The sequence below is a fragment of the Chiloscyllium punctatum genome, chromosome 40 (genome assembly GCF_047496795.1).
Source record: "Chiloscyllium punctatum isolate Juve2018m chromosome 40, sChiPun1.3, whole genome shotgun sequence".
Lineage (NCBI taxonomy): Eukaryota > Metazoa > Chordata > Chondrichthyes > Orectolobiformes > Hemiscylliidae > Chiloscyllium > Chiloscyllium punctatum.
In genome coordinates, this window is record NC_092778.1 from 16,077,398 (window position 1) to 16,102,387 (window position 24,990).

The following is a 24,990-nucleotide window of genomic DNA, read 5'->3' on the forward strand; positions in this document are numbered from 1 at the left end:
AATGCTTAGAGAGTGCGTCCATGTGACTATGAGTTGAATGATCATTTTGCAGGTAGCAAGGTAGTTTTCATTCACTGTACATATTAGGAAGAGATACTTAAATGTTCTTTGTCAACTGCAGGTCAGTAATGCTTGTTATGTCTTCCTGACGGCACTTCTCTAGTCTGGGACTTGCCATAGAAAACTGCTGATTTCTATTTGATGTTTTGAGAGCAAAATTTCCAGCAAACAGAAACATTTGATCTAATAGAGGTTTGTATCTCCAGACTGCACCGAGGGCTTAATCGCAGCAGAAGACATTAATGACCTGACCCCTGCAATCTATGCCCCATCCCAGTTAGACCTCTGTTTGGGTGACCGTGTACTGAAAGACAATGTGCTCCAACTGGGAGCTCTTGCCTTTGATCCAACTCAGCTGGAGGTTCTGAAAAAGAGACTCTTAAAGGTATGTGACCATGATGTAAACATTGACAAAATAACCCTTTTGCTTAATGTGTCGCGTGCTATATGTAACTGCAAGTGCAAACATTTTGAATAGTTGTGATGAAATAAAGTTGAAGAACATGACCACTACCATCGACAATACAGAGAAAGGTGGCCACATGTTTTAGTTTTGTGTCACAAATGGAGAAAGTGTGTTGGCATGAACTGCATGTGGCTGGAGAATAGTTCTTCAAATGGCATTGTAAAAATGTTTGCATTAGCTTTGTCTCTGTAGTGTGGTTTGAACAGGGAAAGGGAATAATGAGTCATTATTAGGTCTCAACCTATTTTTAACCTGAACTGTGGAAACACTGGAAATTTAGAAAATAGGAGCAGGACAAGACCATTTGTCGCAAATGCACTGCACTGCCACTCAGCAACATCATTGTCAAGGTTTTGTGAGATTAACCCAAATCAATCCATTGCTAAAGGTTTCTGACCTGAAATGCAATCTGAGTCTGGATTTGAAGATTACAAATAACTTCTCAAACACTGTCTACATCTGATTATTTTTGGTTGCTTGACACAGATTTATCCCAGCGGACTACCCGAAAAGCAGATTCAACTTTTAGGGAACATATCGACTGTGTTCAATGAGACAGAAGTCAGCAGCTGGAATATCACTCGAGTTGGGACACTTTCTGCATTAATGAAGCAACAGCTGGAAAACACAACGGTACTGAAAGGAGGAGAATATCCCCTTTAAATTATTGTTATCTGCAGAGATATGATAACGAGCTTGTGAAAGATAGCTGAAAGTTACTGTCACAAATGTCTAAGATAGCAGTCTTTCTTGAAGCAAGACCCCTCTGTCCATGCAGAAAAGATTGAGTAATTTCCTCAAAATTGATTGCAGTCTTGAATTACTGGTAATTACAAACTGTTGTAACTGAGATTTGAGGAAAATAATTCATCGTATAAACCAAAATTTATTGATGAAAATCTTGTCTAAATGGAACAAAAACTGCAGGAACTTGATTTGAATATTGCATCATTCTAAATTTGAATAAATGAGCAAAGAAAAGCAAGCACCTTCAGTTTTGTAGGTTCTACTTTGTAACTATGCATTATGGATATATCTTCCAATAGATCATATCCATTGTTACGAGATATCTCCAGTTGGGAGGTGAACTGAATGCAGTTTCTGTGAAAGCTATTGGTGGAGCTAACCTGTGCACTTTGGATGAACAGCAGCTGTCAACAATTTCAAACTTGACGTGAGTGTTGTACCTTTTCATTGCTGGTTTCCTGTCAAGTACAATGTGATCAATTCGAACAGGATCAAAATTGCTGAATCAACCAACTCTTGTGCAATGTAGTTGTGAAGTCATTGGCCTTTCCTGGCATACATTGCTTTTGTGCACAATCCAATCAACAGGCTATTAAACAATTGAAAAGCCTCACAACAGCAGCTCTTCCCTCAAGTCACTAGATTATTTCATCAGCCCATTCTAACATGATTTGCTGAATTAATATTGTAATAAAAGTGTGAATTATTTTGGAGATATTTTCTAATCAACCAATTCATAGATGTTATTACACAGCCCTGGAGTAGGCGGGAATTGAAGTCACGCCTACTGGCTCAGAGGCAGGGACACTTCCACAGTGCCACAAGGGCCCCTTGAGTCATGTCAGAAGATGTGATTTCCAAATTGGCCCACCTCACTGTACCACAATAAATGACTGAGTAAATGTTTGTGCTGGGAATGCACTGTCAGGTGGCGATGCAGAAGCATGAAGGAAAACTAACATTGGAACCTTCCTCCCATAGGGATGCAGGATTTCTGGATCTTTCTCTGTGCGCCCAGTCTAAGAAAGACTTGCTTTATCAATTAGCATTCTCAGCATTGAGGTCTCAGCGAGGTAATCCAATCGCCTACTTCCAGCTGATAAAGGCCTATATTGGTGAGTAAAATGATTCAGAAGGAACCTCATCAGCACTGACTTTTGACGGGTGGAGTTTCTGCTGGTCTGATCTGGAGTTCACTCTCACTCACTGTTGGCACCACAGAAACACACTGAAATTCAGGAGCTCAGATTGGCAGAACTTCAGGACCCATGTTTACACAGTTTCTGTCTGAGCAGATAAGATTGAATAATTTCCTCCAAATTGATTGCAGTCTTTAATTACTGGGAATTGTCAAATGTTGTAACTGAGATTTGAGGGAAATAATTTATTGTATAAACCAAAATGTATTGGTGAAAATCTTGTCTAATTGGAACAAAAACAGCAGGAACTTTATTTGAATGTTGCATCAATCTCACTGTAGTCAGACTGTAATTTAACTTTCCAAGATGGTTAAACATTCAATTGACACGTTTGTGATGGGTTGATTATATCTTGAATCTTGATTTCGCTGCTCGTTGGATGCTGCCTGAACTGCTGTGCTCTTCCAGCACCACTAATCCAGTATATATCTTGAATCAGTTAGTTACAGTGCTCTTACATTGAATGAAATCAGCAGAAATAATGTGAAGAGATGTGCAGCCAGTGCAGGGAAATAGTGTTAGATCAGGAAATCAGGAATGATCTGTGTAAATAATGGAGTGGGCTGAGAGGTCTGAATGGTCTCTTCCTGCTCCTATTTCTTATGACCTTCTGGATGCCCGGAATTATCTCTGCTGTTTCAGGAGGGAACCGGATGCACTGTTACAGCAAATCCATCACTTTACCAAGTCTTTGTAGACTGTAGTAAGCCGAGTGCAGAAACCAAAGCAGCACCCATCAAGTGTGGAATGAGTGAGCAGGATGAATGCAGTGTTGTGTCTGCACTCCTGGAGCATCCCATGATCTCTCCCACACTTGTACGTGAACACGGGGAGTGACCGCAGTTACCCACCCATCGGAAACACATCCACATTCCAGTTAGGGCCTGATCTCAAGCAATTGTCTCAGCTTCTGTTCTTCAATTTTTTTACCTTTTCTCCTAATTTGTCAATTGTCTCTTTATCGAAATTTTCTCCCAATTTTGTAACATGCCATTGGGTCCCGGGCAACTAAAAATTGTCTCTTTGTCTTCAGGTGGTGCTACAGCTGATGATCTGAAGTTTCTTGCAACTAACAGCATCAACATGGACTTTGAAACCTTCATCGGGTTGAATCCGGAAGAAGTCAGGGTACGATTGTCTTGTTCTGATAATATTTTATTATGACAGTGATTCCATTTCCATTTTTATGTCTCGTCAAGTCTGATCTTCGTTCCTGTGCAGTGTCCCTCTTAGCCAAAAAGGATACAGCTGATTGGTGCAGTTGCTGTGATCCAGCTGATGATCCCATTGTTAGATCCTTCAGTCTGGCTGCACTTGCTGTCCCCCAGGACCATATGCTTTGGCAGCGACAATCTTCAAATACAGTTGTGATTGAATCCTAACAAGCATGTTCAAAATAGAAAATTTATCAATTTCTTTCTTGAACCTGTTGATTGATTCTGCCTCCAATGCACTCTGGGGCTGTGAGGTCCCACAGATTCACAACCCCTTGAGAGAAGTAGTTTCTCCCTGTCCAGGTTTTGAACTTACCTCCTCTAACTCTGCTTCTATCACCTCTTGTTCGAGACTGTGCTACAATTGGGAACATCTGTTCAGCATCCACTTTTTTTCGTTGTGCTTGAGTCGTTTATATCCCTCAAGCAATGCCTCCTCATTTTTCTGAAGTCCAATGAATATGAATCCCTGTGGACATCTGTTGTTAAAAATACATGTAAAGATTATCTCTGGTTCTGTTCTGCTCCACCAGGCTTTCTGCAGAATACCAACAGCTACTTACTGGGACAGCTTGCATTATTAACTATAAAATAGAATATTCTCAGATGGATGTATGATATGTACCTAATATTTGTAGTTACTGTGAGTCACCATGGTTCAGGGGTGTAAATGACTCCCAGCGGATTCATTATGTCATATGTTGTTTCTGTTTCAGAACCTGACTTCCCAGGATCTGATTAACCTGCTTGGAATTAACCTTGGGGATCTTCGGCGTGGCGCGAATGAAACTGTCGTGGTCGTCTGGGTGGCCGCACACCCTGAGTCTGAAGTCAGGAGACTGGGATTGACAGGCGGAATTCCTGAAATTTCACCAGGTAATGGCCTCACTGAAGTCAGGAGGTACCCTGCACAAATACCAGTTGCGTTTTGCTGTGCACATGAAAGCCTCCACAATACGTTTAGAACATTTTTATCTAAACTGTGGGATCCATGGTTTAAGGGGCCTGCATTTACTGTTATGTCAATCAGTTCTGTAAAAGCATGTGTAAAATAATGAGTACGTTGTAGTCTGGAAATAAGGAAGCCGACCAAAGTCAACGTTTCGGAGATTTCATTTTTACCAGGATCAGTTGTAAATTCAACTGTAGGCCAGATGAATTATTTATCGCCTAATTGAATGGAATGATATCTGACCAATAATGATGGAAAATTACTTGTAACACCATTTAACAAGAATCATCTTTCATTTTCAGAACCGAGACCGACTGATAGGGTAAGGCTGACTCAATAATTTGTTTTCAAATGGGTGAATCTTCAATCCAGTTTCTGGACCATGTGTCTGCAAAGCTAACATTTTGTCTCAATTGCTGTGATTGAAGTTGCACAGTGCTTGTTTTTAAACTTGTATATATTATTGGTTATGGGAAATAGTTTAAATTGCTTTTATGACCGACAGTTGTATTTACATACATCTATTATTTGCATGCTGCATTCATAGTACAAGTTTAAGATGGTTCTGTGCAAAACTAAAATTATGTTTTGTTCTCCTTAGCCTGGTAATACCACAGATAATGGTGAGTCCCTTTCATAAATTTGTTAATTTTGTCAGTTATTCATGCTGAGATCAATCCGACATATTAAGATATCTTTTTCACTTTTCAAACAGAAACAGCGCTGTGCCGAGCTGTGAACAGGTGAGAATTTGTGGAGAAGACCTTTCCTCCAATCAGACCATGTTGTAGTGATCTGCTCAACCTGCTGATAAATGCCTTCAGTTTTCAGGGCAACGACTCAGAGCACACAGTGTCAATGTCTTAGCATTGATGTGAAAACTTAAATCAGAAGTTTGATTGGTTTTAAATAATGTGTCCTGCTTAGTGCACAATCCAATTGTTCTGTTGTTTGTGCCTGAGTGTATTTTGATTCCTAAGAGAAGGTTTATTTCTTTCTCTGCAGTTCTGCTTTGAATAATTTCCTGATTAATGTTAACAAGATCCAACTGTGCAATTTCAACATTAAAGACTATGCATGTGCTCAGGTAAGCTCAGTCATGTTCCACATTTTACACAGAAATGTCTATGGCAGTTTACATTCAAATACAGGAATGAATTGCAGAACTTTTCCCACCAAAGACTGAATTGTGTCGATATGATGATGACATTGATGACTTGTTGAACTGAATGAGTTGATTGGCACACTGTTTACACCCATGTCCTCTAATGACATCCAATTCTACATTGTCACCTCTCTCTTAACATCTCGACCCTTGCACTGGGATATATTGGTCTTTAGAACCCCATCTGGTCAGTGCAGTGCTTTTGGGCGGAGATGTGCCATCCTGATCTGGTCTGGACTACATGTGACTCCAGTCCCACAGTAAAGTAGTTGACTGTCAACTCTGAGCAATTAGGGATGAGCAACACAAGGCTGGCCAGTCCTGCGACACTCACATGCCGTGAGTTAATATCTATATGTATGTGTAAAATGTCATAAATACAATGAATAAAAGCTTTATTTTTAATGTGTTTCTTTTCAGACTAATCTGCTGCGTTCAGGTTTAAGTAGTGATGCCTTGACAAGTATATTTGAGTGCTTTGTTGGTCCAAAGGCTCTGAACAGGTCAGATGAAATGGCACTGACTGTGTTTGTTCAGAAACTTAACAGAGCCACTTTGAATGAGGCACTGGACGACTTCAACAACAAGGTAAATCGTTTCCAGCAAACGTTAAGTCCAAAGACGTGGAAATAATCAAAACACAAACAGAAAATGCAAGGAAAAATGAACAGGTCTGGCTGCATCTTTGGAGAGAGAAACAAAGTTAATGCTTCGAGTCCCATATGACTCTTGTTCAAAAGAATTGAGTTTCAGATCAGCATTTTCTGTTTTTGTTCCAGATTTCCAGCATCTGCAATATTTTGTTGATATGTGACTCATTACAGTATTTCCTATTTGTCTGACCCTGTCAAAGCTGCAACTTGAGGTCTTCCTGATTTGAGTAACATGCAGCCTGCAGTGTTATTGGATTCATTAAGAGTTTGGGTTTTCCTTGCTGGCCCGTGTTTCAGGTTTGCTTTTACACTGAAAACAGGCACCTCTATGGCCGTACTGCTGTACAGTGTCGGTGCAGGGGTCGGCTATTTGGCCAAACAAGTCTGCTTCGCCGTTGAATGAAATAATGGATGATTTCATAATTCTCAACACCATTTTCCTGCATCATCCCCAAATCCCTTGATTCCTGCACTGATTCAAAACCAGTGACTATCACAATCTTGAATATACTTAATGAGTAGACCTCTACAGCACTGTAAAAATATAACGATCTGTGTCCCCCACATGTTCCTCCATTGTCACTCAATCTACTTGATCCAATGCATTCTTGAGAAACCGCCTCCTTTTTTCTTGTATTAGACATATGGTGATGTGGGAAATTTTTATGAACACAATCTCGGACAGCTTGCCTTCTGTGTTCCTTAAATTGCCACTATTCCTGAGAAGACACAGGGACTTAAAGCCCCCTGCCCCCAGTATAATTGTGTTGGTAGCATTTACATCTCTCTGTAACTGTTATTGCACCCTTCTCATTACTTCCCATCGGCAAATCGGTTCTGTCCTTGAACATTCTGAAATGTCCTCTATCTCCTGTGCTGCAATGCTCTCCTCATCAAAAACCCCATTGCTCTACCTTTCTTCCTTTCCCATCTTTTCAGAATCCTTTGTCACCTCCTTTTTTCACACTCAGACTTCCTGTTTCTCCAGCCAGCTCTCTGTTATTGCTGCAGTATTCCTGTTCCCATGTGACCGTAACTCCCCAATTGACCATAGACTCACTGTTTCTCATACATGCAGAGCGATGCTGTTGTGGATTTCCTTATCTGCTCGTTTTCTCCGACACCACCTGTTAACTTATTCTTCTCTATTTTCGGGCTATCTACCTCTCTCCGTTCCCTGCACTCTGGTGTTACTTGCCAATATTCTCTCCTGACTGCCTCACTGCTATTGAGTCAGTTTAAATCCCAGCACCAACAAAACACTGCACAAGGAACACAGTCCCAGCTCTGGTCAGATTCAACCCGTCAGGCTTGTACAGGTACCATCTCTTCCACAGCTCATCCCAGTGTCCCAGGAACCTAAAGCGTTTCCTCCTGCACCATCTTTCCAGCCAAACATTCTCATTTTCCTGTTTCTGTATTTGCTTATTCATGGCCCCAGGATAATTACTGCCGTTGAGGTCCAGCTTGCTAATTTTCTCCCTAAGATCGAAATTGCGATTACAGGACTACAGCCCACTTCCTACCGCAGTGCAGTCGGTATGATGGGAAACCCCATGGATTCTGGGCCTTTTCAGCTTTGATGTAGATTTTAAAATTTCCACCTATTTTCTGATCAACGTGTTCGGAGCTATTGTTATAAAGCTCTGGAGTAGGTGGGACAGAACCCAGGCCCCCTGTCTCAGAGATAGGAATGATATCACTGCCCCACAAGTGAAATAACCCTTTAGAGTCTGGCATCCCATCACCAGTCACCCATTATTTACAAAGACACAGCCTTTGACAATGAGTACAGTGAAAGCTTTGTAATGTCTCTTGGTGTCATCTTAGGTACAGGGTACCTCGGTTCAGATAGTTTAAGTGTTGTTAGAGAATTAAAATATTTAAAAAACAGACAAACATGGGAATACAGAGTTTAAAAAGTCTAGAATGATAATAAAGTGTATCTTTAAAAGTGCTCATTTTCGAGTTGTTTTTCACTGAGTCCATACCTGCCGGATGTCAGAGCACAAGGCCTCACTGCTTCCACACACCGGGTTCCAGCCCACAATCCACCTCCGGGACTGGTGCCCCTCGCCAGCCTGGGCTCGCTCTGCTCCCACGCAAAGCTCCACTTCCGAGATTCGGCACGTGCTCGCTCTGCTCCCATTCCGGGCTCTAGCTTGTGGCTCCTATTCTGACTTCCTGCTGGCTGACCTCATGACAGTCACAGCAACACGTTCCCTCCTTTAATTTCTGCACATGTCAATTTCCGTCTTGGGGAATGAACCCAAGGAAATGTCCCCTTTTCCCTAATGAATGTCCTGGATCTCTTGCCATGTTACTGTTTGTTAGTCTCCAGCTATGGTCTCTTAACTGCTGCCGAGCACTATAATAGTTGTTTGAGGCATTGATCTTCCATACACCGTGAGTTGGTGCATTACTGAGTAGCATCTGAGCTTTGAAACTGTTCCTGGAATGTGGCATGAATCTTCTTGGTCACTAAACGTAAACACATCATTTCTTGTTTCAGACCCTGAACACATCATTGATTCCATTGATGACAAAGATTACGTTCATGAATGCTCTGTGGGAGATTGTGAAGACCAATGAAAACTTAACCAATGCAGATTTCCTGAGGAAATGGTTCCAAGAGAGACTCAGGCCTTTCATTGCTGGCATTTCCCAGTCAGTGCTGAACCGCCTCCTGATGACGAACATAACCTGTGATGGTTTCCAAGCTGTGTGAGTGTATCCTCCTCTATTACAATCATTTATTTCCTTGTGTTTAATTATAACAATGACCCACAGCAAATCTATTTAACTATAAATGGCAAGGGAGCACATGTGATTTAAAGGATCCCTATACATGGAGGCGAATCTCAAGAACCATGCTCACATCAGGACCAGGGGATGGTGACTATCAGTATGTCAATGCTTCGAGGCAGAAAGTCATGTGTTTTATCATTGTAATTAAAAATACAGTAAGATCTTGGAACTCATTGAAATATTGCAACTCTCAAGGCTTTGTCAGTCACCTGAGGTATGAGAAAATAACTGGTGGAACTGCACTGCAGTAGGAATTAGACCATCTAAAGAAGGAGGTAGTCATTTAACGAGATGACATTTATCAATTTGTTTTGGTGATGATCATTATGAAAGGTTCATTTCTATAATGTAGACACTGGAAACAGCTTTGATTGACTGACAGTAGAGCTGAGCATCGACTGTTGCTCGGGAGGAATTCTGAAATTGTTCTCTTGACAGTTTAAAGCCAACAGTAGATTTAATGTCTCAGAATTAACGTTGTAAATGTTTATTCATCCAGCACCAAAGGCCTGAGCAATGGATTTAGGGATATGCCACGTGGAACAAGAGCGACTGTGCTGAGAGTCTGGATTCTTGGTTACCTCAACGCTTCAGGTAAATCAAGTTGTGAGTCAACAGAACAGTAAATGAAGTTCTGATTCCAGAGACTTGGTGCTAAATAACTCAAGGTGTGTTCTCCTGATTTGGAATTATGTCTCACCTGGTTAGAAGTGATGAGAAGTTGACATTTACATTTGCAAATATGTTTTGTTTTTCTCCCAGAATTCCAACTTCGCTGTTATGAAAACAACAGTTTTGTTCTGTACTTGGACGTCAACTTCCAAAGATTTCGCGAGTTGCTGACTCTGTCAGAAGCAATTTTTCTGCTTCCTTCCAATCGTGTTGATGAGGTAAAAGCAAAATGATTTCTGTTCTGGGGTGGGACGTAGATGGCTCTCTGGGTTTCCTGGTCAATATTATTTACCTGACATGACAGTAGCAGCTACAATGACTGTCAAGTTTAGTCGTAGAGTTCGACAACATAGAAACAGGCCCTTCGTCCCACCATGTTAATGCAAACCAACAAATACCGAACTACAGTATTTACCTGGAGAGTCATAGCGTGTGTCTTTGGTTTGTTTAAAGCCTGAGAGGAATTGGTGTACGATTTTTGTATTTGGACCCTTAGTTACGTATTTTGGCAGTCAATCATTCCTCAGGAGTTTAAGATAATTTGTTAATTAATGAAAACGCAAGCGGTTTAGATATAGTACATCAATGAAATAAACAGAAAAGCTCTATAATCTGTGACAGTTATGGATGGTTTAATACACAGAGTGTCGTACCTCATTGAAATTGCGAAGACAACTGTCTGGCAACCACTTTCAATTGTCAGGTCCTGCTGGAGGAGCCTGTTTGTACAGCCTTGGAGCTTAATCTGTGTCAGGGACTTTTCTGAATCCCTCTCGCCAATGGCCATAGGACATTACGCACAATGTCAATATCAGCCCAAGCTCCACTGCCCACACAGTGCCACCATCTGCCCAGCCCTGCTGATGTCAGCGAACATTGTGTAACTGATGGGCCTTCTGTTTTTGCTGAAGGAATGCAGTACAATTATTCTCAATGACAGAATAACCCTTGCTGGCTTGTCCACCTCCAGCTTACAATCCATATGATCAGAAGCTGATTTATTTCTGAGCACAGCTTAGGGCAGGAGTTGTCAGATAGATTCTATCTTTAACTTGCCTTTTGTCATTTTTTTGCTGCTGTTTTGAGATGTAGAGAGACATATGAAGCTGTCGAAGGTCAGTTTATGAAAAGTTTCAAATTGAGAAAAGTAAAGTAAGGTTTCCATTTTTTACAATGGGTGTTTTAGAAGTGAAAGTAAAACGTGGGCAATATTCCTGACAAAGCGACTTATAAGCTTCAATTGAATAATGTGGCACTGAGGTGTTGTCCTCCCATGTGACTGCCGCACTTGTCCTTTGAAGTGGTGTAGCTGGTGGGTTGGAAAGGTTCATGTGCAGCAGTGTGGGTGAGTTACTGTAGTGAATATTAAAGATGGAACACACTGCTGCCACTCTGCCTTGCGAAGGGAACAACTGTTGAACAACTGTATGGCGTGTCAATCAAGTGGGTTGCTTTGTCCTCTTTGTTTTGAGTTTCTTGAGTCATATTGGAGCTGCACTCATCCAGGGAAGTGAAGAGTATTCCTTCACAATCCTCCCTTGTGCTATTGAGAACGGTGGAGAGAGTCTGAGCATTTAGGAGACAAGCTTCCAAATTATTGCTTTCCTTAATGTTTTGCAAACTTAGTTTGATTTAATTTGTGCATTTGATTGCAGCGCACAACCTGCTCCTGGTTCTCTGAATGAAACGATGAACTGTGTTTGTTTTTTCAGGTATTGAATGTCACTGACCCCAGGGATGTGGCTGATGTTCTGAGTATGCCTGGCTTCATTGACAACAACAATATTCTGACTGCGTTCTTACTCCGTATCCAACCCATTCAGTACCTGGCTGTCTTTGTGGATGAATTCAATCGACAAACCCGAGTAAGTTGCAAGAAAGAAATAAGAAATATACAGGTGGATATGGACAGGTTCTGTGAATAGGCCAAAAGGTGGGAGTTAGAAATGAACTTGGTTGAGTGTGAGGTTAACCATTTTAGTGGAAAGAATAGAAATGGAACTCATTGTTTAACTTCTGAGTGCTTCATTGCATAGGAATCAGGGTGTCCTCATATTGCAGAAAACTCGTGTGGAGTTACAGCAGGTGAGAAGGAAGCCAAATAGAATGTTTCCATTCATTGTGAAAGGCATAGTGGAAGAAATAGCGCATAAAATAGAGAAACGTTGCTGCAACTGTAGAAGGCATTAGTGAATCCTCACCTCATGTGTTGAATGCAATTTTTCCACCCTTATTTGTCGAAGGATGTATTTGCATTGGAGGCAGTTCAGAGTGGGTTCAGCAGATCGATTCCAGATATATGGAGTATGTCTTCTGAAGAAAGAGGGAGCAGTTTCTGTCTGTACCCTCTTGAGTTTAGAAGGCTGAGAGGATATCTAATTGAGGTATAAGGGAATTAAAAGAAGATGTGTCCTCTTGTGGAGCAACTTAAAATGAGAGATCATAGTTCGAGCCCAAGTCGTCGTGCTCTTTCAGCAGAGATGAAGAACAATTACTTTTGTCCAATGCTATGGAATCCACTATCACAGAGTGTGGTGATTAGATTTACCTTCTGTTTGATTTCAGAATCAGAATGCAACGCCTTTCTTTCCTCAGAAGTCTAATTGTGGTTGTAAGCAGTGTTCAATCTTAATCTTCACTTCAGGAAAGCTAATCTTCATGACTGGATCCAATGGTAGAATCACCGTGAGGAAATATTTGACAACATCTTGTGTTTGCAGCATTCAGTTTTATTTCCTTTTCCCTTTTGCAGGGTAATCTGCCAGCTGCTAATCGAGCTGCCATCATAGAGGGTCTGTGGCCTCAGTTCATCAACAACCTTCCTGTACTTAATGACACAGAGAAGAATGAATGGCTTAATGTCAGACTATCTCCATATCTTCCATTCATCACCACCCGGCTTTTGTCTTCCAACAACACGCTGAGAGTTGGCTGCCTTTCCTACAGGAAAATGTAAGCTCAGTCAAACTTGTTCTGAATATATCCTCAGAGCAGGGAATTTTTATCATGCCCCATGTCATTTGTTCCCCTGGATTAGAGAGCTCATAATGTTAGCAGAGTGCTGCAGCTGAAAGTCTGAGAATTGGAATTCTTGACACGACCAAGACCATTGAATGTCCGTGCAGCTATTGTGGACATGAAGGGGATGGGAGATGAAAGCACAACATGCTGAGTTCACATTTCAGCTCCGTGTCCTTTCATCAGAACTGAAGCATAATTCAGAATAAAATTGGTGCAGAAAGAATGTGAGAAATTAGCAAGCGACTAGAAAGAAAGACACAAAACAGAAATGGACTAAAGACTATGGTGTAAAGTTTTTAGCCTCGGTGTTGAGTGCAGAATGCTGTGATGTGCACAATTCGATGACAAAATATGTTCCTCGAGCTTGCGTTGATGCTCATTTGTCCAGTGCAGTTGACCACATTCAGTAAGGAGTGAAGGCAATGGGGATAGTTTAAAAAAGGCGAGATGATTCAGATGGGTTCGCAATCTCGCTAAGGCACTGTTCCCTGAAACATATTCCCATGTAATTTTCCCTCCTCAGCACCTTGTCCAGCACCATATCACGGATGACTTCTTTGAACTGAAACATTAACTATCTTTCTCTTTGCAATGATACTGCCAGACCTTCTGACTTTTCCAGCATTTTCTGTTTTTTCATATTTCCAAAGTCTGCATTATTTTTGTTCTTTATGAAATGAATGAAGACACACAGACACACACACAGACACATGTGTGGTCTTGCACAGCTGCAAAAACATGTTAGACTTCTTGTTTTCTTTGTTTTGTTAGCATAAACACTAGCATCTAAGACATCAGCTTTAACACTTCAAAAATCAGTCGTTAGGGAGCTCATGTTGTAGAAGTGAAAACAAATACTCCGGTAAATGATACTGCATGATTTCTGGATAGTTACCATTAGGTCACGGAATCCATTCCTAAATTCAGAACTGATTTATATCACTCTTCATAATCCTAGCAGGACAAAATGCAAAAGCCTTGAACTAAATCTCCTTTTAATCTCTATATTTCATGCAGATCATGGCATAGTAGATGAAAGTGCACAAAGAATAATATTAGACATACAGCAAACCTTTTATTAACAGGCACCTGTGGGACCAGAAGTGTGTCAGTTGATCACATATGTGCTGAAGAAGGGCTTATGCCTGAAACGTCAATTCTCCTGCTCCATGGATGCTGTCTGACCTGCTGTGCTTTTCCAGCACCACACTCAGAACTCTGATCTCCAGCATCTGCAGTCCTCACTTTCTCCCAGTTGACCACATACTCTGGTTGATAAAGAGAGCTACAGAATCAATGTATAGTGACACACTAAGTAGTAGAAATGTAATGCAGGAGTTTTGCACATCTCTGTTATACTTTATTTGCAGCATAAATCACTCAAATAGTAATGCAACTTTGCCTCAAATTAAACCTATCGGCCTGATCATTTTCACTCCCACCCTGAAATGACTGCCCAGATATTGTGAAATTGCAATAACGCACTAAAGTTCTGGTGTTTCAAGTATCTAATTTTTGCTGGTTTCTCTAGAGTGCTGGTTCATAAGATCCTGGGTTAAACAAAGTTTGCTTTCCTTTTTATTTAATTCACAAAACTTGTAGGTTGCTGCTTGCTTTTTGTTGTACAGTTATGAGACCTTCCATTTCCAATACATTGTTTTAACGTTACTCTGTGGAATTGAAGTCTATCTGAAGATGAGATTCTAAAATGTTGTTGTATTTCATCCTTAGTGTGCGAACTCTGAGTGCTCGTTACAGGGATTTTACCTCAAACAAGCAGAAGGAAATCTACAATGGCATCAAAGCTTATCTGCAACAAGGTGACATTAACATACTTTTGGTTCAATGTCTTTGAAATAAGCAGATTATTATTTGTCTGATTCAAGGGAATTGAAAACTCAGCTAGGGTTGTTGCAGCCTATTAATATCCAGAGACCTTTACTGAGGCCTACACCTGAGGTGATGGATGGTGAGTAGAGAATTACAGGAGCAGCCAGGATGCCACCAGTGCACCCTGTTTGGTACGTGATAAACAACAGAATGGTGTGAGGCTGCAGACAGCTATGGATCTATACCCTACTGAGAGTCATTAAAATGAGGAAGAAAGAAAGAGTGTTATAAACTTTACATTGATCCTGGAGGAGAAAGCTGTGATTCTGTATTGTCAGCCGTACCGGTGAAGAGTTTGTAACATGTTTTCAAAAGTATAGCTCTCCGTTTTACTCAGAGTTGATGTGGAGTTTTTGTTTTGCATAACAGGTCCCAAACCCAAATGCTATGATGTGAATGATCCAGTCCTGAACTCCACTGCCTGGTTTGCTCAATATCTGGGATTATATATGAACCAAATTTCACTGAGTGATCTTCAATCTTTCTTTGATAATGAAACACAGGTGTGTATTACCCTTCTTATCTTATATATGAATGATTGTGTTCTCTGGGAAACAGACCTTTACTCAAAGATCCAGTTAGGCTAACATCTAATTGCTTGACCAATATCACACTGATAATGAATCAGCCTCTTTGAGATTGTGGCTGAGGAAGTCGTGCAAATTGAAAGATGAATTGTCAACTTCCGATTCATCTAAAAGTGAATTTTGATTCCTACTGGCTTTTACACTGAGAATTTGCCAGTGATGACACTGTGCGCATTCGGTGCCAATTGTGTTCGCAGTGATTGTGGCTTGCAGCAACACAAGCCAGAACATTTCATTATTTAAAATGTGAAAGAACACTGAATCATTGGGGCTAACAGTTAAATACCTTCTAATCTTTGCACAGCTTCAAGAATTTGTGGTAGATTCTGAAAACCTGGCACTTCTGGACAATCTGACACTATCCACTGAAGTTTCAAAGTTCTACCTCCAATTGCTGCTTGCCAACAACCCGAATGTCAACGTTTCAAGGTATATCTTAGATGATGCTTATTTTCCCAACATTGATTTTGAATGGGAAGGTTGAGGACATAATCCTTCTGGAACTGAATCAAGTGCAGAGAATGCGTACAGTCAGATATTTGAGCAGGCATGTGGAGAAGGAGCGGCATTGGCAATTTGGAACAAGTCTGTCAGAGGCCGAAAGGTGAAGTTGGGTTTGATATGGGGGAGATAAAGCCTGAAGACCTGTCAGTTCTGTGAAATGGTCAGCCAGATTTGGATAAAGTTCTTAGTCGTTTGAACTTTGTTTAAAAAGAAGGCAGTTTAGAACTTAATAATTTAAGGGTTAAAACCAACTCTCCCAGTTAGCGAGCAGTGAATCCTGGCAGATGTTGGGACCTGAGGCTGCTTGTGCTGGTGATATTCAAATAGTAAATATTCAAATTACTGATAGCAATGAGTGAAATAGGGCTGGAGAGAAGGAGAGTTCCTCATAAAAGCAAATTACTGTGGATGCTGGAATCTGAAACCAAAAGAGAAAATGCTGGAAAATCTCAGCAGGTGTGGCAGCATCTGTAAGGAGGGAAAAGAGCTGACATTTCGAGTTTGACCCTTTGTCAAAGCTTTGAGAAAGGGTCAGTTAGATTCGAAACGTCAGCTCTTTTCTTTCCTTACAAATGGTGCCAGACCTGCTGAGATTTTCCAGCATTTTCTCACCAAAGAGTTCCTCATCTCTGTGTGGAAACAAGTTCTTTCAACTTGGAAATAAAAGGAATTAATTTTCTGTAGAAATAGGTTGAGGAACATTGTAGAAACTTTGTTGATGGAATAGATGATGATATTCCCAAAAGTGTGAAATGCTATGACAATTTCACTTGGAGCAAACCTTAATGTATCGATGAAGTGTGAGCTGAAGTGAAAGGTGCTGATAAACTTTGTGACTGATGCTCTTTTACAGGCTGCCAAACTCCCTGGTTTGCTTCATTACTGATACTGATCTGCTTCAGTCATTGGACACACAGCAAGTCTTGTCTGTAGTAGCAATAATAAACCAAGTCTGTGGACTCAACGTACAGCCAAACACCACATCCAATGAAACAGCACCAGTTGTAGATCCAACAGATGAACAACTCAGGGTATGTGGGAAAATAATCGACTGCAGAACATTGAACTGCATGCTCTTAAGAACATTGTTACAAAGATGCTTCATGTTAAATCTTGTTTTGGAGAAGTTGGGCATTGAGAGACTCTGTGCTTTATACTGTTGCCTTCAATATTTTTTATTGAAGCCAGCCTGTGCAGAGAGAACGTTTTCTCTGCTTGAAGAGTGTCTTTTTGTGTGTGTTCATGAATATTTATGGAGAAAAGCATTTATGCTTCTATATTCCTGACTGTGTATGTAAACTAATGATTGCATCTTTACCCAGTACGTTTTGTTTTGATAACACACTAATTCTGTTTATGAAAAAACCTGGTTGAAATATATATTTTTTAAAAATCTAATTCAAATTTGGTATTTAATTGGTCATTGTGGAAAATGGAAGAAGTATTTTTATGTAAAATAAAACAAAGAACTGCAGTTGCTGGAGAACTGAGCCAAAAACTGAACTTGTTGATGAAACTCAGTAGGTCTGGCAGCTTGTGTGGGTTGGAAGCAGAATTTATAGTTGGAGTTTAATGTATTGTCAGTATTTTGATGTAGTAATGCACTGAGTATTGAGACCTGAGTGATGGTGCACTATTCCAGCCTCAGTAGGATGAACACAGTGTATTAATGTTCCGCATTCAATTTCTTTCATCCAGGCCTCAATAGCTATCGTGAGCAAAATCGACAACTTCACAGTGAGCACTTTGAATACTCTGGGACAAACAGCTGTTGGATTGTCAGTGTCACAGGTCGGAAATATTGGTGCGGAGACTCTGCAGAATGCGCTGCCAAGCCTGAGTAAAGTCAGAGGCTGGAATGTGGGCCAGGCCAACGCGATTGTCATCAGGTTACTCAGAAATGGCCTCCAGGTAAAAACTCGATAAATCTGAAATGAATGCATTATATTCATAAATGGCTGAATATCAATGTCGAGAATCAGATCATTGTGACATTTGAGAGGAGATTAGTTTTTTGGTTGGTGACTAGAGGTAATTTTTTTCCCCTTGTTTTGGGTTCAGTTCCGCTGTCAGACTTTTGAAATGCTTGAGAGGCAACTAAAGTAAGTTGCCTTTGTGAAACAAACTCGAGTCCTTGTGTGGATGGAAATTTCCTGTAAAATCCTTTTGAAGTTGTGGTATAGAAGTAGCACCAGTTTAATATTCTCCCACAATCCACAAATATTTAAGATATAATGTATCAAACAAACAAACTTGACCCTGTGACTGTGTATTGACAGTTTTTGATTTACTGCTGCTTCCTAATTAGGTTAATAACCCTGAGAATCTGCTGGGGCTAGGAAGCTTGGTGTCCGGCATTCCAAGTGATTTGTTCCAAGACATCAATCCTCGGGTGTTCATCAACATAATCTCAAATCCAACATTTGTTGAGAATATTGGAACAGCACCACAGTCAATACAAACCATATGTGTTCTGCAGGTGAGTGATATGGATTATACAGTCAGTTGAGGCAATAATGGTCCAAAATCCAGTTTCTTTTTGACTGCCATATTCACTTACTTTAAAATTTAATTCTCTTCTGTAAAGATTGCTTGCACCTCCCAATATTGCTGACAGGGTTTTGTATATCTGGGCTGAAGACCTGTTCTGTTTCATTGTAACTCAGGTGTTGCGGAACGTAGAAGACCCTGTCCAAACGGTGAAGATCATTCCATCTGTTCTAGCCAAAGAGGTCCCACCTGTGCTGTTAAACTCAAACTTAGGCCTCGGTGATATCAATAACAAACAGTGGGCTCCCAGTCAGGTAATCATTTTGACTCAGTGACACTCAGTAATGATGCTGAGGGAGTTAGAGATACGGTGCAATTGAAAAATGTATATTAATTTAAAGACTAATGTAGACATCAGATCAGATTGAATGCTCCACAGCACATTTCCTCGGTCAGATTGTGTTAATGTTAACAAAAACCTTTAAGTCCTGTCGAATTATATTTCCATTTTGCCTGGTCCATTTGGTTTGCTCTGGATCTCAATAACCCCAAATATTCTAACAATGGAATAAATCCAATGTCCTTAATTTAAGCAAAATATGCAGCAACCAATACTGTAAACGTCTTGCCCATACAATGCTTACAATCACTAGTTTACCCTTTCACATGGACTTGTTCAAAGATTAGAGCAGAATATGTGATCAGCCTGTTCTGTCTGAACATCTACTCACTGATCAGTCCCCCTCTCCAAGCTAGTTGAAGTTTTACTGTGAGTCAAGCTGATTGTATTCACAAAGAATCTCTGCATTTGCACACTCGATGCTAACCAGGCTCCAGCAAATGGTCAGTTTGACAACAGTCAACATCACAGTTTGTCATGTTTTCCACACAACGGGTTTGATCAATCAACTCATTAGGACATGCTCATGTCTCCTTGCAAAGACACCTATCTCTTGCCTTTTATGATTTTTGATGTAAAACTTGTGCTTGTCCTCAGTGTTTATCACTTGTATGGATCGCGTTATCAGTATGGCATTTACACAACATGACAAACACAAATGCAGCTGTTAAATACTCACATTGTCACATCTGATTCACTGTGTGTGTTTAAACAAAACATCAGCTTTACCAGAATTACTGGAGCAGTTCAGTCCATTACTGCTGAGTTACAATGCTTCAGTCTAAACATACATTTCTCCACCTTAACACAAGCATTTTTAAAGTCATTACTTGGTCATCAGGTTTCATCTAACTTCATTTCGGCTAACCCAGCAATTGTTCAGTTGATTATTTAGACTTGGTTGTGTGTATTAATGATCTCAATACTTTTCTCCCACAGGCTGCAGTGTTCTTTGAAAATGTGGTGAAAAACAACAACAATTTTAAAGAGTAAGCTATTAACTTGACCAATATATATCTGTTTCCTTGATAATTTTTCTGTCTACACCATGATTTGTAGGATGTGTTGTCCATATGTGAACATGTATCTCATAGAAATGTTCCTGCAAGTCTCTGCCTCACAGCGCAAGAGACCTGGGTTCAATTCCTGCCTCAGGCGACTGACTGTGTGGAGTTTGCACGTTCTCCCCGTGTCTGCGTGGGTTTCCTCTGGGTGCTCCGGTTTCCTCCCACAGTCCAACGATGTGCAGGTCAGGTGAATTGGCCATGCAAAAATTGCCCGTAGTGTTAGGTAAGGGGTAAATGTAGGGGTATGGGTGGGTTGCGCTTCGGCGGGTCGGTGTGGACGTGTTGGGCCGAAGGGCCTGTTTCCACACTGTAATGTAATCTAATCTACAAGTAAGATAATCATGCCAATTTGAATGTCTTTATTCCCCATCCATGTCTGTTTTGACTGTTCATATTGTCGCAGTACCTTAGTTTGAAGGAAGTGAAGTGTTTAGAAATTAATGAATGATTCCATGATCTATTTCAGATTCTCCCCTTCTGTCCTTCAAGGCTTCAGTTGTGGTGCAGTCAAGGACCTGAATTTTACAACATTTCTTCAGCTTGTTCAAGCAATGAAGGGGAAAGGGGCCAGGTTTGATGAAAGTCAGGTGAGATGTTCCACAGCAATCACATTGGAGACTAGTTTGAGTGTATGACCATACAGTGGCTATTGTTACAGATGGATTTTTTTGATCTCAAATAAATGACCATGTTGTGCAAACTAACTCTGATTGGAAAATCCTTCCCCAAAGATCAGCACTTAGATCAGAAATGTAACCATGAATGGATGAAGGAAATGTATGACAAGCAGGCATGATCAATTTTGACCAAATAACTAATTATGATTTCTGCGTGTGATAAGCTGCTATCAATGAGAGTTCCCCATTCATCTGTCTAATGTCAGACTAACTTATATTAACAAAAGTTCTGACTGGACTTTCAAATGGAAATTAAGCCAAATATTCAATGACCGAAATCTGTGAGTAGCTGATTTGAGTTCAAAGTTTGGCCTGTGTGGCGGTACAATATTGGATGTTGCAACAAACCTGATTTCTGTTCTGATAACATAGCCAAAGCGAATTCCCCTATTTAGCCAACATCGAGCCAAAATAGTAAGGAGAGAGAAATTTCATCAATTTGTTGTGTTTCTGTTCTCAGCATGTTTTGCTGGTTTCTCTTTTCAGCTGAGCTGCATGTCTGCAAGACTAACATCGAATGGAACCACACCAGCCATAGAGAGCCTCCCTGTGGATGTTCTTCTATTCTTCAAGTATGTTCTATTCCATTGCAATGTTCCACGATTGGTTTTTGAATATGTTTAGATGATGCTTATTTCCCAGGTGTAGAAGGATCTTTTTGCCTTTCAAGAGACATATAACCAGAGTCTAATTATCAAACATCTGCAGGAGGCAGATTTTGGACCACTTTTCAAAACTGTAAGATTTCTTCATGTCCTGGTAGCACTATCGGTGTCTTCATTTCACTGGGACAATAAATGGAGGAGAAAGATGAAGTAATATTATCATGTGTTAGACAGAATTGTTCCAGAAGGAGCTGGAAAGTGGCAGCAAATGAGAGAACACTCAACATTGACATTGAATTCTGCTAAGTCTCAGCCATCCAGGCGGAGGTGACCTGTATGGGTGTGTTTTTCAACAACTATTTCGATATGGCGTTTGTAATTTTATGCATATCCTTGATGAATTTGTCTGAGAATGAACTGTTTTTCTGAAACAAGACTGGAACACAGAACAAGACATAATGTCCAAGGCTGATTGAGCCAGCAACATTTCAATGGATATATTTCATGATTTTATTCAATATTTTCCCATCAATGAACATTTCAGAATGAGATGCTGGAAAAAAATCTGAGATCTTTCCCTATTAATCTCTGCGCAGGAAGTGTATGCATGATCACTTGGCAGAATCTGCATTTGCGTCTGTGCTGTCACTTGTAAATAGACTGAAGCTGGGAGAATGAGCACAGGAGTTGTTGTTGATTATGCAGTTCATTCTCCTCACTGTAACCTGAATAAACTTCTGTTTACTTTTGTAGCTCTGTACAGTTCAGGAATTCACCCAACTGCAAAACATTCTTCAAATTAGTTGGGAAATCAAACATTGACATCTTGAGAAAAGAATCAAGCAGAAGACGGAATCTATTATATGATGCCAGGACCTGTTTGGTAAGGATGACATGTTGATATGTCCTACAAAGTGCGAAGAGAAGCCAGTTGTACCTTGTGACCATGTAATTTCAAGCGCAATACCTGACCATTGGTGCCTCACGCCATTTGAGAACTAACTCTTCAATAAGATTAAAGGCGAAATGAAAGTTACATTAAATCATTGATAACATTCTTCTCTTTACTAGCTCTGCTGGTTGGTCGAACCTTCTTCCCTTTATTTACTAATGCTAAATCCTTTCAAACCGGTCTGTCTTCACTTTGAGTTTTCTGTGTCAGTGCATTGGTTCGAGTGTGGGACAAACCATTCAGGGTGTTATGTCGTTATGTTGGTGAAATACTGTCACCAACTGAGATGCAGCTGACATAATTGTACATGCACCTTCAACATAACTGTACACATGACATTTTCAATATATCTGTAGCTTCAATAGAGTTAAGGGAAGCTGACAACAATAAGACTTAGTTAAGCAGCCATAGAAACAGTTGGTTGGATGTGGATGTGAACAACGCCATCATGACAGACAACACATATCAATTTTTCAATGAACTGATAAGTTCCTGAAGATCTCTTGTAGTTTGTGAGCAGTAGCCCATGTACTGGGAAGCTGAGAGACTAAGGCTTCTGGGAATGAAGACATATTCCATTCTGACACTTGGTGCTGCACTTTGGGAATTAGTTATTTATCTGCAATGACCTGATGCCCTGTCCACCTCTCTGAGCGACTGGGCCGTGTGTACATTTGCTCCCATGTTTGCCAAGAAGGCCACATCAGTGACAGAGCCAAAGACATTTTGCAATAAAAGACCACCTGATCTTCAATCGGTTTCTCATAATCTTGAATTTCCCAGTGAGTTTTATATCTAAGTTATCCAGTCTGAGTTATGGACATGAATGAACACTCCACTGTTCATCAGTATCAGTATAGTGTGTGTTCATTCTGCTGAGGTTACAGTGACTGCAAGTAGAGAACCCCAGAGTCAAAGGAAAATCTCTCTCTGGCAAAGTGAAGAAAATTACCATCATGCTACTTTCTGCAGCTTCTGTAGTCTTCGAGGTGAACTGTATGTTATTTATTTGTGATGCTGCTGTCCTGAAATTGCTCATGTTTCCAAACATTCAGGGAATTTCTGGCAGGAATCTGACAGAGGAGAGTGTGACAATCCTGGGTAAATTAGTGTGTGACCTCAAGGGATCCGTCATCGCAGAATCTGATATTTCCATCTTGGACCCATTGAAAACATGTCGCTCGTATACAGACGATCAGAAAAAAGCCATTGAAGGTCTCCTAAAGAGAGGAGTTAGCAGATACGGGTGAGTGTGAAATGTTCACCTAATTCCATACAGACTTCACCCAGGTTACTCCATCTCTTGCCACTTGTAATGCTGTGAATTTGTAAAGGGAATGTAGAAATTTACTTTGCAACAAACCCCATGCGCACGCGAGTGAAAGCAGATGGAATGTATTAATAACAGACCATTACCTTCTAATATCAGACAAACATGCACAATTTGGAAAATAAGGTGACTGTTACTGATAGTGCCAAGTGATTTGCTCAGGGACTGTGTGATTATCTCTAATCCAGGTCTGTATTTCACCAACACTTTCATTGTGGATTTGTCTCGAGATGGTCAGAATGGCAGAAGGCCATCTTTTGTTTCAGAACTTCCTATTTCTCTCTGCACTCTCAGTGACATGTTCCTTATCTCAGTTTTTCTTTGTCTGTAGTGTTCCTTCATCATGGTCTTCATCGACAATCCAAGATCTCGGAAACCTTCCTTTGACATTGACTCCCGTCACATGGACTCTCGTAAACAGGGTATGGTTGATATGGTTGAAAGTTGATGCAGATACTTCAATTTGTGAGACAGTAGCCAAGCAGAATTATTTAGTTGCAGCATAAAAGACTCTACCATTCAAGAATTTTCTTGAGAAGCAAAATGATTGTACTTAGTCACATAATCACTTTTTACCACTCAAACATTGGACCTGTAGATCGATAAAAACTGTTTTAATCCACTATGATGTGCATGCTACCTCTATTAATTTGAATGAAGATACTGACTGTTTGTCACTGTCTTACCATGGGATTGAGTCATGGAGTCATATACCACGGAAACAGACTCTTTGGTCCAACCCGTCCATGCTGACCATAATTGCAAACAAAACCCGACCCACCTGCCCATATCTGTCCAAATAGTTCTGATTCATACACTTATCCAAATGTCTTTGAAATATTGAAACTGTACCCATATCCATCATTTCCTCATTCCACACATGAACCACTCTCTGTGTGAAAAGATTGCTCTCATTTCACTTTTGAATCTTTCTCCTCTCACCTTGTCTTGAAATCCCCCATTGAAGGGCAAAAACACCTATTGTTCATCTTATAACTACCCCTCATGATTTCATAAACCTGTATCAGGTCCCCTCTCAACTTCCTGTGCTCCAGTGAAGAAAGTCCCAACCAATCCAGCCTCTCCCTATGACTCAAACCTTCCATTCCCAGTGTATTCCTGGGAATCTCTCCTGAGCCGTATCCAACTTAATAATACCCTTCCTATAACTGAGTGACCAGAACTGGACGCAGTACTCCAGAACACCCTGTACAAAGATCTTCATCCTTTTCTTCAGGTCTGTATTTGGAGATTTATAATTTGAGTTGAAACCATTATGGATTTGTAATCATTGTATCTGTGAAAGTTGTAGAAGCTCATTCAGAACAGAGTGGAGCTGCTTTTACCACTGCAAATTTTTTTTGCTGAAGTTAGCAAGAGAATATTCAATTTAATTTGGGATATTAGAGAGACTGATTTGTTCATGAGGTGAGAACTTCCCCTCACCCTGTAGCCATCATTCCCTCAGTGAAACACTGATGTGTTCTGTCAAGTGTTTTCATCACTGAAGAATATATTCTTGATAACGTTC

At 40.5% G+C, this 24,990-nt stretch overlaps 1 protein-coding gene across 1 annotated transcript in view; it reads left to right on the forward strand.

Moving 5' to 3' along the window:
• The window catches only part of LOC140464383 (uncharacterized), a 486,266-nt gene that overhangs the window by 223,412 nt on the left and 237,864 nt on the right, over window positions 1–24,990 (forward strand). The window contains exons 94-122 of the mRNA XM_072559375.1: window positions 267–445; window positions 1,013–1,159; window positions 1,573–1,700; window positions 2,255–2,388; window positions 3,506–3,600; window positions 4,403–4,562; window positions 4,941–4,960; window positions 5,240–5,261; window positions 5,354–5,381; window positions 5,644–5,725; window positions 6,224–6,391; window positions 8,969–9,180; window positions 9,764–9,858; window positions 10,027–10,154; window positions 11,649–11,801; window positions 12,689–12,888; window positions 14,689–14,777; window positions 15,217–15,350; window positions 15,739–15,863; window positions 16,792–16,969; window positions 17,637–17,849; window positions 18,247–18,417; window positions 18,605–18,742; window positions 19,768–19,817; window positions 20,362–20,482; window positions 21,059–21,144; window positions 21,931–22,060; window positions 23,185–23,375; window positions 23,791–23,881. Coding sequence (XP_072415476.1) covers window positions 267–445; window positions 1,013–1,159; window positions 1,573–1,700; window positions 2,255–2,388; window positions 3,506–3,600; window positions 4,403–4,562; window positions 4,941–4,960; window positions 5,240–5,261; window positions 5,354–5,381; window positions 5,644–5,725; window positions 6,224–6,391; window positions 8,969–9,180; window positions 9,764–9,858; window positions 10,027–10,154; window positions 11,649–11,801; window positions 12,689–12,888; window positions 14,689–14,777; window positions 15,217–15,350; window positions 15,739–15,863; window positions 16,792–16,969; window positions 17,637–17,849; window positions 18,247–18,417; window positions 18,605–18,742; window positions 19,768–19,817; window positions 20,362–20,482; window positions 21,059–21,144; window positions 21,931–22,060; window positions 23,185–23,375; window positions 23,791–23,881 — 3,668 coding nt within the window. The remainder of the gene's footprint in view (window positions 1–266; window positions 446–1,012; window positions 1,160–1,572; window positions 1,701–2,254; window positions 2,389–3,505; window positions 3,601–4,402; window positions 4,563–4,940; window positions 4,961–5,239; window positions 5,262–5,353; window positions 5,382–5,643; window positions 5,726–6,223; window positions 6,392–8,968; window positions 9,181–9,763; window positions 9,859–10,026; window positions 10,155–11,648; window positions 11,802–12,688; window positions 12,889–14,688; window positions 14,778–15,216; window positions 15,351–15,738; window positions 15,864–16,791; window positions 16,970–17,636; window positions 17,850–18,246; window positions 18,418–18,604; window positions 18,743–19,767; window positions 19,818–20,361; window positions 20,483–21,058; window positions 21,145–21,930; window positions 22,061–23,184; window positions 23,376–23,790; window positions 23,882–24,990) is intronic.